At 33.2% G+C, this 17948-nt stretch overlaps 1 protein-coding gene across 1 annotated transcript in view; it reads left to right on the forward strand.

Annotated features, from left to right (window-relative positions):
- LOC117110989 (meiotic recombination protein REC8 homolog) overlaps nucleotides 1-13589 on the forward strand; it is a 15480-nt gene extending 1891 nt beyond the window's left edge. Inside the window, exons 5-17 of the mRNA XM_033253846.1 lie at nucleotides 285-375; nucleotides 1489-1594; nucleotides 1782-1940; nucleotides 2137-2282; nucleotides 2733-3708; nucleotides 3972-4136; nucleotides 4557-4617; nucleotides 5280-5452; nucleotides 5780-5876; nucleotides 6297-6357; nucleotides 6628-6852; nucleotides 12115-12218; nucleotides 12602-13589. Coding sequence (XP_033109737.1) covers nucleotides 285-375; nucleotides 1489-1594; nucleotides 1782-1940; nucleotides 2137-2282; nucleotides 2733-3708; nucleotides 3972-4136; nucleotides 4557-4617; nucleotides 5280-5452; nucleotides 5780-5876; nucleotides 6297-6357; nucleotides 6628-6852; nucleotides 12115-12218; nucleotides 12602-12684 — 2447 coding nt within the window. The 3' untranslated portion in view covers nucleotides 12685-13589. The remainder of the gene's footprint in view (nucleotides 1-284; nucleotides 376-1488; nucleotides 1595-1781; nucleotides 1941-2136; nucleotides 2283-2732; nucleotides 3709-3971; nucleotides 4137-4556; nucleotides 4618-5279; nucleotides 5453-5779; nucleotides 5877-6296; nucleotides 6358-6627; nucleotides 6853-12114; nucleotides 12219-12601) is intronic.
- Nucleotides 13590-17948: the final 4359 nt, after the last annotated feature.

Raw genomic sequence — 17948 nt, forward strand, 5'->3', positions numbered from 1 at the left:
CCCATGACTGTCACTTTAAATTATCTAATTTTATCTTTGGATCCAATTGATTTCCCATAAATATAATAATAAAATGAGAAATAAAAATATTGGTTGACTGATTTATGTGCTGAAAATAATTAAATTATATGTACCATGGAGGTACAGTTTCTACCAATTTTTATTTTTATATACCTCCAATACAGTAATGAAAATATAATTTAATCTACATCTTTTTTATGTAAGCAAATTGTTAATTGAGAAATGAATATTAATTATTTTATGTTCTTTGTGTGACATTCTAGGTGAATTGATAAATTTTCATACCAAGGTGAGGTCTGGAAGATTTAATATTGACCTTTCAGCCGAGATAGATCTACCACCACTACCAAAGAGGTTGTTTCTACAATGTTAATTTATTTTTATAGAATGAATGTTACTTTGAATAATGAGAGATTTAATGAGAGGGAGGCCATAATTGGCTCGTCATCAAGAATCAATTACATTTTTTCATTACTGCCCGATGCCATACACATGTTTAATTCCAGGGTGGCATGTTGATGGGGAGGGGGTGGGGGTGGGGCGGCAAGTTTACAGTGTTTTTGTTTCCATCTTAAATGTCTTGCCTTTTAAGCTGACCTATTTATTCTACTTTATTGTGTTGATTTGTTGTATTTAGTTTAAAGCTGGCGGAAAACAAATTTCTGTACAATTTGTATAGACGAAATAAAGTATCTGAGTACTGAGAAACATACTTTTAACCTTCAAATGCCAATCAGAGAAGCAAAACACAGTAACTCCAAAAAGAGACATATTTTGAAGATTCAACATTTCCCCCATGTGATAATTTTTAAGATTTTCATCTATCCATATATATTTACGATATATCAGATGTATAAGTGAAAGTAATTAAAAACAAACCAATCATAAAAAAGCTAAATTTAAACTGTTCAATCAAAATAGAAATTAAGAAAGAGGAGTGTCTCACACTTAAGTGGATCTTATGGATGAAAATGCAGTCATAGCATTTTTAGAATTCATGATGATACACAGTAATTATAAAATGATGTCATCAAGTACATATTTAATTCTGTCAGTTTTAATATAATTGCATATTGTAGATGGGTAAATTGTTTGATTGTTTTTAGGTATAGAAAGGTAAAGGTTCCATTTATATTTTTGGATTGTGAGGCAGGCTCTGCTCCTACTGATTTTTTGATGTAATGTCTATGTCACTTGAAAATATTGTATAATCTGATTCATGGAACAGTAACGATTGTACAGCAAAATGTTGTCTCTATTTGCATGTAAACATTAATTGTGATATTTTGAACCAGCTGGAGTTAGAATGAAAACTTGCATGGTGGAAGCCTGCAGTTAAGTAGCATTTAAATGTATAGAACTAATACAGATCTCATGCGAAGTTCCTCCACTGTAGGATTGAAAATATTACTTGCAGAATTATTTTCATGTTAATAATTTAATGTTTTTAATTATTTTTATGAATAGCATTAAGGATCGACATGCTCTACCAGAAGGAAGAATGTCTGACCCCGAATTTGGGACTGTGCGACTTTCTCCACTTAGAGCACAGCCTTACATAATACCAGAAGAGGTAATTGCATTGTAAAAGCACAGGATTCTCATTATTTTAATATTAAAAACATAATTTGTTTTATTCTTGATAAATTATTGTTATTAAAGAATTATGTGCAATAGGTTATTCTGTAAGTAGCAAAATAATAATTAATTAAATTTGTTTTCAACTTCTTTGAAATTACTGTATAACATGTACATACTAGGATGTGATGATGATTAGTCCACCAGCTGTTTCAACTGACACGAGTGGAGCTTATAGTCCTGTTCCAAGCAAAAACCTTATGATGGATGTTCCTCACCTGGCCCCTAGTCCTGAGTCCATCCAGCTGAGAGAGAGTCAGTCACCAGTGCAGACTATCCAGGTAAATTTTTTTTATATACTTTAATAAACTTATTTTTAAGAAAATTATGTTTATTATATTATACTAATTGTTATTTTAAAAATATGTTATACTTTATTCATGTTTATTACATACAATGTATTTGTGATTTGAATAAAAAATTGAATTTTACATTGATAAAAGTAAAAGAGTTTAATTCTATAATAATTTACTATAGATTCCAGGGGGTGAAGTAGATTTGCCAGCATTTGATCCAGGCTTCGAGGAAGCCCTGGCTAAGATACAAGCTAGCTTAGATTCATATCAAACAGCTCCAATGCCAGTTGATGATCAAGCTACAATTCAAGAATATGAGAAAGAAGAGTAAGAATCTTTTTATTTCAATACGCAATAATTATTGCAAAATGCCAAGTTAATTATGCTGTTGATTTTACTTTAGTCAATAATTAATTAAATAATTAATTTTATTCTATCTCATTCACTTAATATTACCTGAAATTGATATCTCTCTCTATATATGCCATTTTCTCTACTTTTGTATATTTATCAATCTATTCACACTATGTCCCTCCCATATTATCAAGTCAAAATTCTCCAGAATTATTTTGGGGAAGGAGAAATTAAACAGAGACTCCAAATCCTCAGAATATATGTACTGTACAGAAAACAAAACAAAACAAAACAACAAAATAACAAGATGATTATTGATACTTATTTATAAAGTCATCATATTGCAACACATTGTGAATCCCAGCCCATATTTCACAGTTATTCAACTTGAACTGTGTGTTTCTTTACATAATTACTCTTTAGCGAGGGTCTGTGGCTGATTCAAGAAGAGACTGGCCAACTGGTACTGTCTCCTGTTCATCGAGAGAAAACCCAGAGAACACCCAAAGACAAACCTGAGCCTCTGGATTTGAGATCACCGGAACTGATACTTCCTCCAGATATGACATTGTCTCCCCATCTTCCTACTATAGAGGAGTTGACCTCTTCATCTGCTGATGAAATACCTCTGGCTGAAATTGCTGCTAGAGGACCACCACAGGATGTTGCAGCCCCTCAACCTGATATTTCTCCTAGACCACTACTACAGGACATTGCCACTGAGACTGACATAGTGCCACCACAAGAAGCTCCACCCCAGGCTGACATTTCCCCTAGAATGCCACCACAAGAAGTTACATCTCAGGCTGAGACTTCGCCCCGAGTGCCACAGCAAGAAGTAATATCTCAGGCAGACATTTCCCCTGGAGTGCCACCACAAGAAGTAATATCGCAGGTAGACATTTCTCCCAGAGTGTCACCACGAGAAGTAATATCTCAGGCAGACATTTCCCCCAGAGTGCCACCACAAGAAGTTACTTCTCAGGCTGACATTTCTCCTAGAGTGCCACCAGAAGAAGTAATATCGCAGGTAGACATTTCTCCCAGAGTGCCACCACAAGAAGTAATATCTCAGGCAGACATTTCCCCTGGAGTGCCACCACAAGAAATAATATCGCAGGTAGACATTTCTCCCAGAGTGCCACCACAAGAAGTAATATCTCAGGCAGACATTTCTCCCAGAGTGCCACCACAAGAAGTAATATCTCAGGCAGACATTTCCCCTAGAGTGCCACCAGAAGAAATTATATCGCAGGTTGACATTTCTCCCAGAGTGCCACCACAAGAAGTAATATCTCAGGCAGACATTTCCCCTAGAGTGCCACAACAAGAAGTAATATCTCAGGCAGACATTTCCCCTAGAGTGCCGCCAGAAGAGGTTACACCCCAGATTGGCAAGGTTAGTGTCATCACATTACTTTATTGAAAAAGAATGAAAGAATGAAACAGAAAAACAATTGGGGGCAGCCTTTTGGCCATCTGCCCCCACCTCAAATTAAATTTGCTTATAATTATTGTCTTATTAGGATTGGATTTTACTTACCGGTAATCACATTTGAACATTGACCAAGTATGAGGATCCTCACAGTGACATTTTGTTAAATAATGTAACATTATATACTAGATTTATTTGTATTGTCCAATTTTTTTTGTGTATTTTAGATAATTATTCCCCGTTTGGAACTTACTCCCATTGAGGTAAGTCCTCCTGTTCGAAGACGAGGAAAGAAGCGACGTCTATTGTTTGCCGATGAGGATATACAGCTCCGTAAGGAAGTTATCAGACAGAATCTGGCAACATCAAATCAGCTTTGCAAAACCAGTGATGTAAGACAATTTGGTTGACAACATTCATTGGGGTAAAGGTGGAGTGGGCAAGTGGTTGTGTGGGTTGATCTGTCATTTTTGTATAGATTAAATTTAAAGAAGAAGAAGAATAGACCTACAGTAGGAGCTGAGTTTTCTACCTGCTATCTATTGATTTTTTTCTTTACTGTTTTCACAATCTATGTGTAGTGTATTAGGAGCATCAGAGATTGGCATGTGGCTAATTTCATCTTCTTTCAGATAAATCAAATTATAAATTATGAATTATAGGATATTGACATCCAGCCAAGAAACCACCGAAAATAACTAGTATTATCAGCTAACATAATTTTATCTATTTGAGACATTTTTGATTTATGCATAGGTTAATTTAAGAAGTCTGTCATGAATATATAGTAAGAATATGTTTGTAATTTTCAGATAATACCAACAAAATCATACCCAAGTGCTACAGAGCTGTTTAAGCTTCCTACCAGAGTTGGTAAGCAATGTATTTATCTATCTATACATCTGTCTGTCCGCCTGTAATTTGTTTGTTTGTCCCTATCTTTTTTTTTAATTGAATGTTTTCATTATTTATTTGTTTTATTTTATTTATTTGAACCATATTTAATGAGGGTGAGCCATCCAGCAGAAGCTGATCATTAGGGAACCTCAACATGTGACAAAACAAATTACTGAAAACATCTTAACTACCTATTTAAATTAGAATTAGAATATAAAATATAAAACATTAATACAAATACTAGCACTTAAAATTAAAATAACTAAAATTAGAATGTGACAATTATTGCAACAGCCATAAGATTAAGTAAGAGATTAAAAAATATGCTTAAAAATGAGTCTTCACATTTCGCATCAAATAAAATTAAATCAAAATATAAAAATATATACGATAATTATGGGAGGCGGCTAATAAGAAACAGTTCAAAGACCTAGCAAAACATTCTCATTAAAATTCCAGTATATGTATCCAAAGGTTAAAAACAATATATGTAATACAAGGGATACAAAAATACAAGATATAAAATTACATTTAAAATTTAAACAGCATTGCAGGTTCCCAGTAAATTATAAAATGTCATTGACTAGCATGAGTCAGATTCATACCACCACATTCCATTAATAAAAATAATCATTTAGGTATCAGAAAGAGTGAACCATTAATGGATGTATGGAGAAAGCATGCCATACCATGTGACTATGAAAGTCCAACCGAGCCTGACCACCCAATTTGGAGTATCTACTACTTGCGGGATGCTGTGTCATCTGCAGATGACGCTAAGTCACCAGACATCAACAGAGAGGTTGTATCAGTAAGTATTTTTTTACAAAGATTTAATGTAAATAACAGGTACAGTGTATAAAGCTTACCCTAAAATGTTGTGATTTCAAAAATGACAAAATTGAAATGCAGAAATATATATTTTCGCTGTGACAATTTAATACCATATCTATAGCTATACTACACTGAAACACTGGTTCTCTTTAGGTCACCACATTCAAGTTAAAATAGACCTGGTTAAAACTTGGTCGACTCATCTTGAGCTATGTAGTCTATTCAGATGTGGTGAATCATGCATGGTTAGAGAATGATTGATGAATTACCTGTAGTTAACTAAAGTTTAAAACGATTATTTTAGGAATTGTCAGAGATGGAAGGCTTGAGAGATGCAGCTCAAGACAGTTTAACAAGTAGAGGGGTAAAATTTGATGTGACTCCTGCCAATCTACTTTCAGGTGAGTGTCTATCTGTTTTGTTTAGAAAAGAATTAAATTATGTTGTATAATTATATAGTTGTCAATTTGTCGTTATCGCAGCCTTCTTCTTTTCGTTGATGATATACTGTAATGCTCTGTTTTTGACAGGATAGTTTAGTAACTTATAGATGTAGTAATATTATAATTTGTAAAGGCAACAATATGTATAATTGTAAGAAACCAAGATCTAGGCTAAACCAATTGCGAACTTACCGAAATAGGGATCGGACTGAGACCAATGCCAGCCTTAATCATGCCAATCCATAGCGATTTTGTTGAGGTAAATTGTATTCCAGATTCTTTCATTTAATTTTTTTAAATATGATGTTTCAACTACACAGTGGACAATGTTGAACTGTCTTCTACCAATGATTCAAATGATACTGATTTCTTTTGCAGAGATAAGTCGTCTGTCTGAGCATTCTCGAGATAGTATACAGCTTGAAGCCAAGTCAGAGAGGTAGGTTTATTGTCATTATTACTGTTTTTTATCTTTTTTAGGTAACATTAAATTACCATCAACATTACAAATTTTGATAAAACTTCATACGTTTAACATTTAACAGTCGGTGAATAAAGTAAGCATGCTGAATTTACCTTAAAGAATGTTTTTCAAATACTATTCTAATTATCGCCAAAGAGTTGGTATTCCGTGTAAAGTAATAGAAAATGCTCAAGTGAAGTAATACTATATCATATGCTATAATTTTTTTTCATTCCCAAACTATAGAAATGGACGACGTCTGACTACCGAGAGTATAGATGAGGTACCAATTGAACTTGAAATGTTGGAGCAGCTGGTTGAGGTTGATCCAATTAAAGAGGAGGTTATAAATGTTTCAGACGAGTACTCAGTAAGAGAGGGGATTGAAGGGGAAGTGACTTCAGATGACCATGCAGAGGAAGGGAAAGGTGATAGACAACCATTGAGTGTTTCACAAGAAACTGTCCTCAGGTAAGAATCTGTTAAAGGGGAAGTGCGGGGATGAGACAAGTGGCCATATATTGCTTATTTAACCTTTCCTGAGTTCGGGAAAGATACTTAAAAAATTCAAAACGTTGAGATGTAACGATAATTAGAGAAACAAAACATGATGTGATGAGACGGGAAAATCAGGTGAAAACGAGGCTGATCACTTTTTTCAGTAGCTTGGTAGCATTTTCTAACCAACTCATTAATATTCAAGACCAGTCTGTCAATTTTGCGAGCAGCTGATCGAAAAATCGTCCCGACGATCGAGCAACTAGCCTAGACAAATCACAAGAGTAGTGCGAAGTCGTGAGTTTTTGTGATCGTTTACGTACGCAGTTACAGAGAGACGGTTTAGTCAACGTCAATTCAATCATGGAGGAATAATTCAATTGAATTAATAAACGTATGTCAGTCCGATGACTTGTTTGTTTATAATTAGGCCTATGCCTAGGATTAGCACAGTCAGTGTCTACCCAGCAGCAGTAGCGCACTGCTGAGCAGGACACTGCTCCAGTCCCGCAGCAGGTGAGTTCGCACGCTGACGGTAAAGTTAGTAGGTTTCTACTACTAGCCTAGAATTGTCATGCCATGGCGACTTTGTCACATTAATTAATTTTTTTTCATAATAGGCCTAGGTAGGCCTACTAATAATACTATAAGGCCTATTTATAGGCCTGGTCCTATGCACTGTCCAGAGACTAGGCCTAGGCCTAAATGTCTAAAAACTGCACTGTCTTAAAATAAAGGTGATGTGCTATAACACTACAGTATATCATCAGAGCCAACACCAATTCCTGTAACAATAAGATTATTATTGATATACTGTAGGCCTAGAAGCTAGGCTACACAACAATAACGCCCCATTAAATAATAACTTGGTGCATATGTTACTCCAAACCTAACTTTCAGCTGTTGTTGAAATGTGGAATTCAAATAAAATATATAACAGTATATATATATTTTTGTAGGACAAGATATGTGATATGCCGAAACATAACACTCTGGCCACATAGGTATTTGCCAGTCGCCATGATGAGACAAACATACCACAACATTTGCCATGAGTACAACCACCCAACATTGGCATCTACGAAAGAAGGTTTTACAAAGCATACAAGCACCCAAGACGTTAGCAAGAAACACTCTGGTTGTTTGCTGAAACTTGTAATGAAAGCTACACACAATTTAAGGTGAGCAAAAGAAAATTAAGTGAATATCTCATCACTGTTCAGCCAGACTACATGAAACAAATATATTGGAATGGTAAAAAAAATATCAGCATGGTGTGTCAGTTTTATTAAGAGGAACAATAATAGTACATTACACACTAGCAGACAGGACGGCTTCAATCAAGTAATTAAAAAATCTGAAAATACTATCAATTGATGAATGTCTTTCCAGATTAGTATACAGTATCTCAGTATGGTATGTTATTGATAAAGCAGCAAATGCCAATGTTTGATAACATTTTTGATTTTTAACAAACCTGGTTTTGCATTATTGTAACTAAAGTATACTTATTTCTCAATAGGAGCAAATGACAGGCTCAAATGGATGTGATGCAAACAGTCTCATCTGTGTGGACATGATGAAATGGACATGTCCAATCCATGGTTAGCAGAAGGTGGTGATGCTCAGAGCTCTGCAGCAAGTGATTGAGCCCAAAATATTTCAAAAGAATTAAATTAAAATTATTTATCTAGTGATTTTTTTTTTCTGAAGATATACTGAAATGCCACACACTCAATTATTTGTATTTGCAGCATCTGGTTTATATTGCATGCCAAATTTATAATAAATAAATAAATACTGTACCTGTTTCATTTGCAAAATATCTTTAACATTATTAAATAATAATAGTGTAGTTTTATATAGCGCACAAATCCATCTAATGTAAGATGCTCAGGGCGCTTGAAATGTGGACTAGGAACTCGATCAATGACTTTTTTTGCCCCTAAGGGTCCCTTCGTGTCTGTGCTACCCGGTAAAAGCAACTATCGTCGTCCACCACCAAAATGGTATAATCCCATTCGATAGTAATCCTTTTGAAGCAAATATGTGACCCAGATTTAGTAAAACAAATTGTGAGGATTAATTTTGAAATATGTAATGTGCGAATTTGATAGTACAGTATGAAAATGTGGCTCAATATACAGTATACAGGAACAACTATTTTAATGTATGGCTTTGTACAGTCTTGTGTAAAGTTATTCTATGAAACTGCTTATTTTTTAATGCCTGGACTTATGCCTGTCTGCATGCTGATCAATTTGGTATTGGAATTTAAGAGAAAGCTTCAATTTTTTTGCTGCACACCATTTTTTGTTTAGTATTTTAAATATATAATTGAACTTGCCTATGTCATATCCAATGCCATTGAGAAATTGTTCGACCCTAACAAAATTTGACTTGCACTTACGGTAATGGAAAACACAACAATTCGGCATGTATTATTAGTCGTCTTTAGGCAAGTTTAATTGCACTGCTCTATTTATCATGTCTGATTGTCTTGTATTATTTACCATAGCCAAAATTTCTTCTTAAATGATGATATTCAACATCCATATTTTTGGTGCTTCACTTAGTTATTGTTGTACATACAGTAAATTCAAGACTACTGGTGTTACTAAATAAATATTGTGAAACACAATTTATCATACTTGTACATGGCAAATAATTTATTACAAGTGTATTTTCTCACAGTTAATATAAAATTGTTTTACTGTACACAGAATAAAGCAATATTGAAGCAGTCAGGTATTACAATATATATCACTGCATTTTACACACTATTTATTATCAAAATATTAAATATATGGATTTATAGTTACTGTAGTTTATACCAATGTAAAAAATAGGGAAGAACAAGTTACATTTATATACTGTATTACCTTAAAATTTTAAAATATGAGACGAGAGTGGGGAAGATACAAAAAACATTGTACTGTACTTAACAACAAAATGTTCTTGAAATCAACTTTGCTGGCCTATCCGCATCAATAACAACAATTTCAATTACAGACAAGATCTGGAAGGTTACACACAATTGACTGGTCCAGATATACAAAAGCTATAGGCCTATGCTGACAAAATGTCCTTTCATGAGTAATGAGATTGTAAAAAAAAACAGAGCACAGTTGTCACATGAATTGTCAAGAATGAATCTATTACATAAAATCTGTTGCATTAATGAGGATGGACTTATCAGGTATCTTCCATAACAATTTATAAATAATTCTTCCAACACACAGTTTATTTCATCATCTTCTATAGCATAAAAAAACCCAGGGCAGTCTTCAAAGCTTCTGGGAACTTGTCCCTAATCGCCCACACAGTGCAAGATGGGAATGACCCTTCTGTCAGATTTCTTTAGCCTGTTAAACACCTACCAAATGAAAGCCATCGATATCCAACATGTCGGTATTTCCTGTAAGAAGAGAAGTACAATAAAAAGTTTGAACAGACTAGTTAAAAAAAATCAGAGTAACACTTCTTACACCATTCAAAAACAATTAGTATTGATATTACAATAGCTTTATATGGAATTAATCATTCTGGCACTAATCATCAATGATAATTTTTGTTGAAAATATATATTAACCATCACTGTGAAAAGCCCATATTCAAATGCATTGCAAAGTGGTGTAACATAGCCGCGACCTAATTATTTTGAATAGAATTTATTACTTCACTGGACATTTGACCCTCTACTAGTTTTTGATCCAGCATGGAACCAACAGGGCCACGCCTAAGGCAGGTGGTTGTATTTCCGAGCAGAATGCCGAAAATTAGTCTTTGAACTAATCTGGATACTGTATATAACCATTGTCAATGTATCATGCAGAAGTTCTGTGCACATTTTTCCAAGCCATTTTCCGTGCAAATTTGAGCTAGTTTTCAAGGTATCATCCACATTCTAGGACGAATAAACTGGCATTTTAGTAATGCTGTAGTAGTAGTAGTAGGTCCTAGATAGTTCCATGGACCTAATAATTAACATGTAAATTAATGTACTTTATTTAAAATAGTGTTGTTTGTTTGTCTAATGTTTGAAATATTATTATTATATAGTTTGTATGCCTAGGCCTAAACTAGGGGGCTAGGCCGCGCCAGGCAGTAGAGTAGTCCGTATTCTCCACATACATCATACAGTAGTACTGCACTAAATGCTAGGCTATGCCTACACAGGTAAGACAAGTTGGTATTAAACAAACCTATTTAACGCCACTATTAAGATCACCACTTCCAAGACTTCCTTATCCAAACCAGCAAACATATCTTTTTGAAAGACTGATTCTTCAAAAATGCCTTCGACTTATTATATTATTATATTATTGAATATTTTCGCCAGTCCTAATTTTTCAATTTTCCGCTCGCGACGACCAATCTCATCAGTTGGCTGTGTCGTTACCAGCTCATTACGGTTGAGTGAATCAGCTGACTCCCTGTCTAGTGCAAATTTCCGAAATAAAAACTGGGGCAAATCGTTATTTTACACATAATTGAGACATTTTCATAAGTGAAAACCCATATAAATGAAAAGAACGGCCAAATTTACATTGGAATATCTAAAGTTTGACACGATTTTTTATGGGGTTACCGAATGCAAGCCTTTGAAAGTCGGTACATTTTAGGAAATTCCCTATCTTATAACATTAGCTCAAAATCCTGTAGCACCAGTTTTTTTTTTGGGACCCAGTTCACGAGCCTCGTTTTCGCATACCGCGCTCCAAAATCGAGTGCCGTCACCATCATTGTAGTCGCCCATCCCTCTATTTTAAATTAAAAATTAATCATTTCATCCCCGCACTTCCCCTTTAAAGTGGCTCTGTTATTTTTAGGTTGGCTCACCTTTGAATATCTCATTCCTCAATACTAGTAAAAATGTAAACATCCCGAGTTGTACAACCTGATGTAATAACTAATGGAATACAAATTTGCGGCCCTCGGTGTTAAATCAAAAATTTACTTTGCCCCTCCAACCGATTTTTATGCCCACCCCTGGTGTAGGGAAACAATGGGGTCAAATTTAAAAAAGGGCGTTAAACATTTGTTGGAAATCACCTCTAGTTTATGTGTACAAAATTTCCTGCACATCTGTTCAAAACTGGGGACGCTGGACGCTTTTAAAGTAGTGGTAACAAGAACAGCAGTGAGGCTCTGGGGTCAGCGGCTTGCACGGACCCAATTATGACTAGATTTTAAGTGTAGTGGTCATTATTTATCTAATTTGTTTTTATAAAGGGAAATTAGTAATCTTACATCAGATGGACCTACAACATTTGATGAGCTGTGCCCCCCAGGAACTTACAAACAGGTTGCTGTTAAGGTGTTCACAGTATGTATTGGTAAGTTTCAAAGAACATTCTTACCCTGTGATTTTAAACCTAAAACTTCACAATTGTGTCAGATTATATTCCTGAAAGTAAATTTGACTAGAACTAGAGCTAAAACATGAGCACTGTAACATAAATCAATATTTACATTTGGGCTCATATTAAATGGCAGACTTGTTTTTTCGACGATCACTTGTAGCGATTGTATGGAAACCAAGCTTAATTTAACTTTATTAGATAAAGTATAAAATCATATCAGTCTGTTGGAAATATGTGTTATCAAAGTTAAAAATGAATCAGTATTGATTAACTACATTGACTATACAATTATATACTATATAAAAATAAATTAATAAATAAAGGAATTAATTCTACATTTTTTTTACTTTTTTCAGAGCTTATTGTACTAGGTATTATCAAAATGTCCCAGAAGAAATTCTATGGTAGAATCCTTATTGAACGAGGGCCAACATTCTAGAGGGCATTGAATGCAGTAACAGCATCTAAAATATATCATCAAACAATTGTATTTTCTTATGCATTCTAAGGAGCAAATGATATGTCATTATTGGTTGAATCACAAGTATATCATTATGTGTTAAATTGTCTTATGTGCCTTCTGCTATTATGTGTATGTCTACATAGAGATATAACACCAGTATTAACACTTGTATTTTATGTAAATAACATCACCACTTTAGATTTAGACCTAGAAGGGTAAACAATTTTGGAGTTACAGGTTTGATTGTTTCAACATTATTCAGAAATTATATTAAAGAAGAGACAGAAAATTACAGATATAGTAAAAATACAGAACCTGAAAGTAAATTCAAATAAAATGCATTTTATAGAGCAAGAGAAATAATGCCAAAGTGTACTCATGATTCTATGGTCTTATTCCTATTGGGAATTAGAATTATACAAAAGCGTTGATTAAAAATGTAATTAAGATATTACAAAACATGCCACACGAAAAATGACTATATTATTTATGAACTATTTGTACAAGTTATAAGTTGAGAGGGGATCCATCCAGTTGGTTTTATTTTTATCATGTACAATTTAAAGTAGGTTTGATGGTGACTAGGTTTGCGAGACTACACACATGCTAGTTTGTTCTTGTGGTTTATTCCCCAAAATGTTTACATTTGTTTATATGTAGGTCTGGTGTTATATCTTAGCACCCAGTTTATACACCTTGTTTGGGGTATGCTTTTTTTACTGCTGGTTTTATATACCACCTGGTGTCGTTCAGGTATGTTTTAAATGCACCTGGTTTTATACACTTCATGGTCTTAGGTAGGCTTTTTGTACACTTTTAATACATGCATGCTTTATATGCTTTCTTCCATGTAAGTTTGTTCTTATACACCTGGTGTTTAGTTATCTACAGTAGGTACATATTCATTCTAATAAACATTATATTATGTTCTGATATGATTATATCTATACTATGTTAATTATTCCAATGTATTTATCAATTTATGAAAATAATGTTTTGTTTATGTAATAAATTATTGATATCAATCAATTATTTTTTTCACTAATTTGAACTTTATTTTATTAAATATTCTAATGTATGTATATCTATTTTCTCAATTTATTTAAATACTATACTTGTGTTTAAATTACATTTTATATACTATTTATAATATTTGAAAAAAAAATATTTTATATAATTATTACAAGGATTAATAATATATATTATTATTACAATTTTGATATATATGTTGACTCAGGATAGGGTGGATGTCATAAGGATTTAAATGAGTATGAATAAAGTAAATATATTATGTATTCCAATGTGATTATACTATATTAATATTATATTAATTATTCGAATGTATTTATCAATTTATGAAAACAGTATTTTGTTTATGTAATAAATTATTGATATCAATCAATTATTTTATCACTAATTCAGATTTTATTAATTAAATATTCTCTTTTATGTATATCCATTTTTTAATTTCATAAAATAATATACTTGTTTTTAAATTTTGTTTTATGTTTTATATACTATTTATAATATTTTGAAAATTATATAATTATTACCTGGATTAATAATATATATTATAATTACAATTTTGATATACAGATTTCGTGTTGAATCAGGATAAGGTGAATGTGATAAGGATTCAAATGAACGTGAATAAAGTAAACTACACAAGGTTGTAACTTGCTATCTTTGAACATTTTACTAAACTTGATTGTTTAGCAAGTCTCACCAGGCACTTTGTTTTGGAAATTAGACTATAGAAATACCAAATGTATATACAGTGTTTGGATATACTGTAAATGACTTCATGTCTTACACTAAACATAATTGAATATGTATAGGTCAGTTATATTGTATTGTATGCTTCACACGAGTGTTAATAGTATTTAAAAAAGTGTTGTTTAATATGTAAGAATAATATTTTAATAGGTTATTTCATAAAACAGTATGAAAGCAAAAAGTGACACTTGAGACTAGTTGAGATTTTATTATCACAATTTTATAATATCATAATTAGATTAACTCATGTATTAAGGGGTCATTCAAGTTTTATAACATCAACAATTTTAATAAAATCGGATGAACAACATTAAGTATCAGGATAAATGTCCTCCACTACAAATTTGTCCTACACTACAAATTTGTAAGATGTTTTGTTATTTTTTGATATGGTAGATGTAACTTCATTGCTTATTGATTTCACAAATTCAACACAACTGTGTTACATTACATTGTATTACACTGATGTAATATGTTTCAATAAAGTAATATCATACAAGTTTGAATATTTTATATTTCTTCTCTTCCCATGAAAATTAATTTTATTATGTAACACTTCAAGCAACATTCCCCACCTCTATGTTACACACTGTAACATTTTCCACTATACCCCCACCCCCTCTGCGTTACATAATACTTGAATGACCCCTAATGGACCTTTCCGTTAAGCCCCGCCCCTTGGATATGTTTGCTGGTCCCAAAAAACAGAAGTGTAAAATATAAGCAAACACGTGCGTTTTGAGGACACCACGTCTGTTTGTAAGACGCACGCATATTCCTTGCCCTGTTCTGCTTGGTCAGTTGTTGAGTTTGATTGACACTTCTGTTGAATGAACATTATTGTACTTGTAATTGCCCTATGATTTGGCATCATTTGTAACTGATTTATATATCTAGGTTGGCTTTTTTTTCCTGTTAGCTTCCAGATATTTGTATCACATCATACAACGTTGGTATTTTAAAATGTTTTGAAAAAAAATGTTTGAAAATAAAATGTAAAAGTGGTGATTAGCATCAATTGTATTCTGTTGTATCTTTATATTTTCAGTATTTTGTTTTCCAATTTATAATGTAGAGCCGGTGGTACGAATCTCGATGGAACAATTAGTTTTTCTTATTTATATAACAGTATAAAATCACGAGTTCTTTTTTCATAAGAGATTCCTTAAAGGGTACGTCCCTCAATACCGAATTTATTATGTGATTTACTATTGTTTATTATGCAATACCAGAATAAAAGTGTGTACTAGAGGGAAAAGTTGATGGAGACAGCTACGCCTGATAGTTCTGTTGGTAGAGTAACTGAACTGATCGGATCGAGTCTTAGTAGGGTTTGAATCCTGTTTGAAACAATTTGCTTCCCACCACTTATTTGCACATGTCCTATAGAGAATATGTAAGGAAGTGTACAACTTTAAATTTCTAACTTCTACCCCCAATGGTCCAGTTAATAATTGTATCCGCGTACCAATAAAGTAGAAGGCTCAATACAATTTCAAATTACTGGTTGAGTGATTTTTTTTTTCATCTTTTATAATCAGCAAAACATAATATTTTCGAGTTTGTTTACACATATGAACAGAGGTCCCTTTTATCCTTTATGTTGTTAGTCCGTCGTATTATAACTACTGTAATACAACAATCATATTTCGATTGAACTTACAGTTGATCTGGATGTCAATATACGGGTAATGCTATGGTGAGTGTTTCATAAATAAACAAATAATTCAAAAAATGTTTTTATATATTTTTTTTATTCAAACACGTTATATTTTCATTGCGGATTTTTTGGGCTCAGTACGGACTCTAAACGTATGCATTTTCTTTTAGTTTTAAGGCGTATTCGGATTTTATAAGTCCGCAATGACGATATAACGTGTTTTCACCTTTATGACCCTATGCTGACTTAAAAGAGCCCTCTACAAAAAGAAAACATCATTATAACAAAGTTTTAAACCATACATGATATATTTATACGTTAAGCCATTTATTGCATAGACGTAATACTGTACTATAATATTTTAAATATAATCCGGCTTAGGCTAACTTAGTTTTTCAGTGGATTTGTCTTTCTTGAGGGTATAATAACAAAAATAGCTTGGGTGTCCCTCACGAAAGTGTGGGCATAACCCGTGAGAGCCCTAAATCCAAAATGGCGCCTTCCGTCATTTTGAAATTTATTATTTCAGTGTTTTGGCCTACGTGGCTGCTTTAGTGCATGGATTTAGGGGTTTCAGGGGGTCAGGAATTTCATTTTTGATGTCGGATCGATGATTTGACCTAGTTTTGACCTTAAAATCCAAGATGGCCGCCAATAAATTCTCTTCAAAATTTTCATTTTTTGGTAAAATCATCATAGTGCCCCTATAAAAGGCTTAATGAAAGCTCAGATCATGCTGAATTGACTGACAGACAATAAAACTACAATTAATTATATAGAGGTCATCTCAGAGGTCAAAGGTCAACATTTGTGTTTGATTTAAAATGAAGTTATTTGTTTCGTTGCTTTATAAAATTCCATTTTACTGTACTGTTTATATCTAGGAATTCATATTTAATGTCTGATTTATTTTGATTTGACCTTCAAATCTAAAAATGCTGCTGAGGTCATCACATGTCAAAGATCAATATTAATTTGGTTATAAAATTCCCGTGTACTGTACTATTAATATTCTGGAATTCACATTTGATGACCCATTGATTGACCTTCAAATCTAAATTTCTGTTGAGGTCATCTGAGGTGTCAAAGGTCAGCATTTCTGGTTAATGGAATAGAAGTTTTTAGCTAGTTACATTGGTTATAACATTCTAGTGTAGTAGTGTACTGTTAATATCCAGGAATTCTTATTTGAGGTCCAATTGATTTTAAAGTTTTGACCTTAAAATCCAAGAATGCTGCTAATTTTCAGCTCTCACGCAGTCAAATGTTCAAGTTCAAGTTTAGCTCAGAAGTTAAAAGGTTACAATTGTAATATATTCTAATTCGAATACTAATTTCCTGAATTATCAACTAAACAAAATAAGTTATTTCTTAAACAATAGGCTTCTACCCCTCATCCGAATCTGTTGTATCACTTCTACAGTAGTACTACTGTACATCTGTTCATCTGGTTCTCAAAATAGTCACTAGTGAGCTGGTGCAGCAAGGGTGGCAGAGTACTGGTGAACAATTAAGATTTCTTAATCATGACAAATGGAGGACGGATGCTAGTCTAGCAATTTAAAATGGCACTAGCAATATGTGATGTAGTTTGTCCTTGTTCAAATGGTGCAATAGCTTTGTCAATAGCGCTACACATATAAATGGGCACACCCTATAGCTTCGGATACCACGGCTTATCAGATTGATCAGACGTCGATTGTTGACACCACACTCTCTGACCATTACCTATTGTCTTGCTCTGTCACATCATTAAGACAGTTTACAGGGCCGGCGGAACGTTTTTCAAAGTGGGGGGGCCCCA

Source organism: Anneissia japonica, unplaced genomic scaffold (genome assembly GCF_011630105.1).
Source record: "Anneissia japonica isolate Jap-2015-1 unplaced genomic scaffold, ASM1163010v1 scaffold573_len2283161_cov171, whole genome shotgun sequence".
Taxonomy (NCBI): domain Eukaryota; kingdom Metazoa; phylum Echinodermata; class Crinoidea; order Comatulida; family Comatulidae; genus Anneissia; species Anneissia japonica.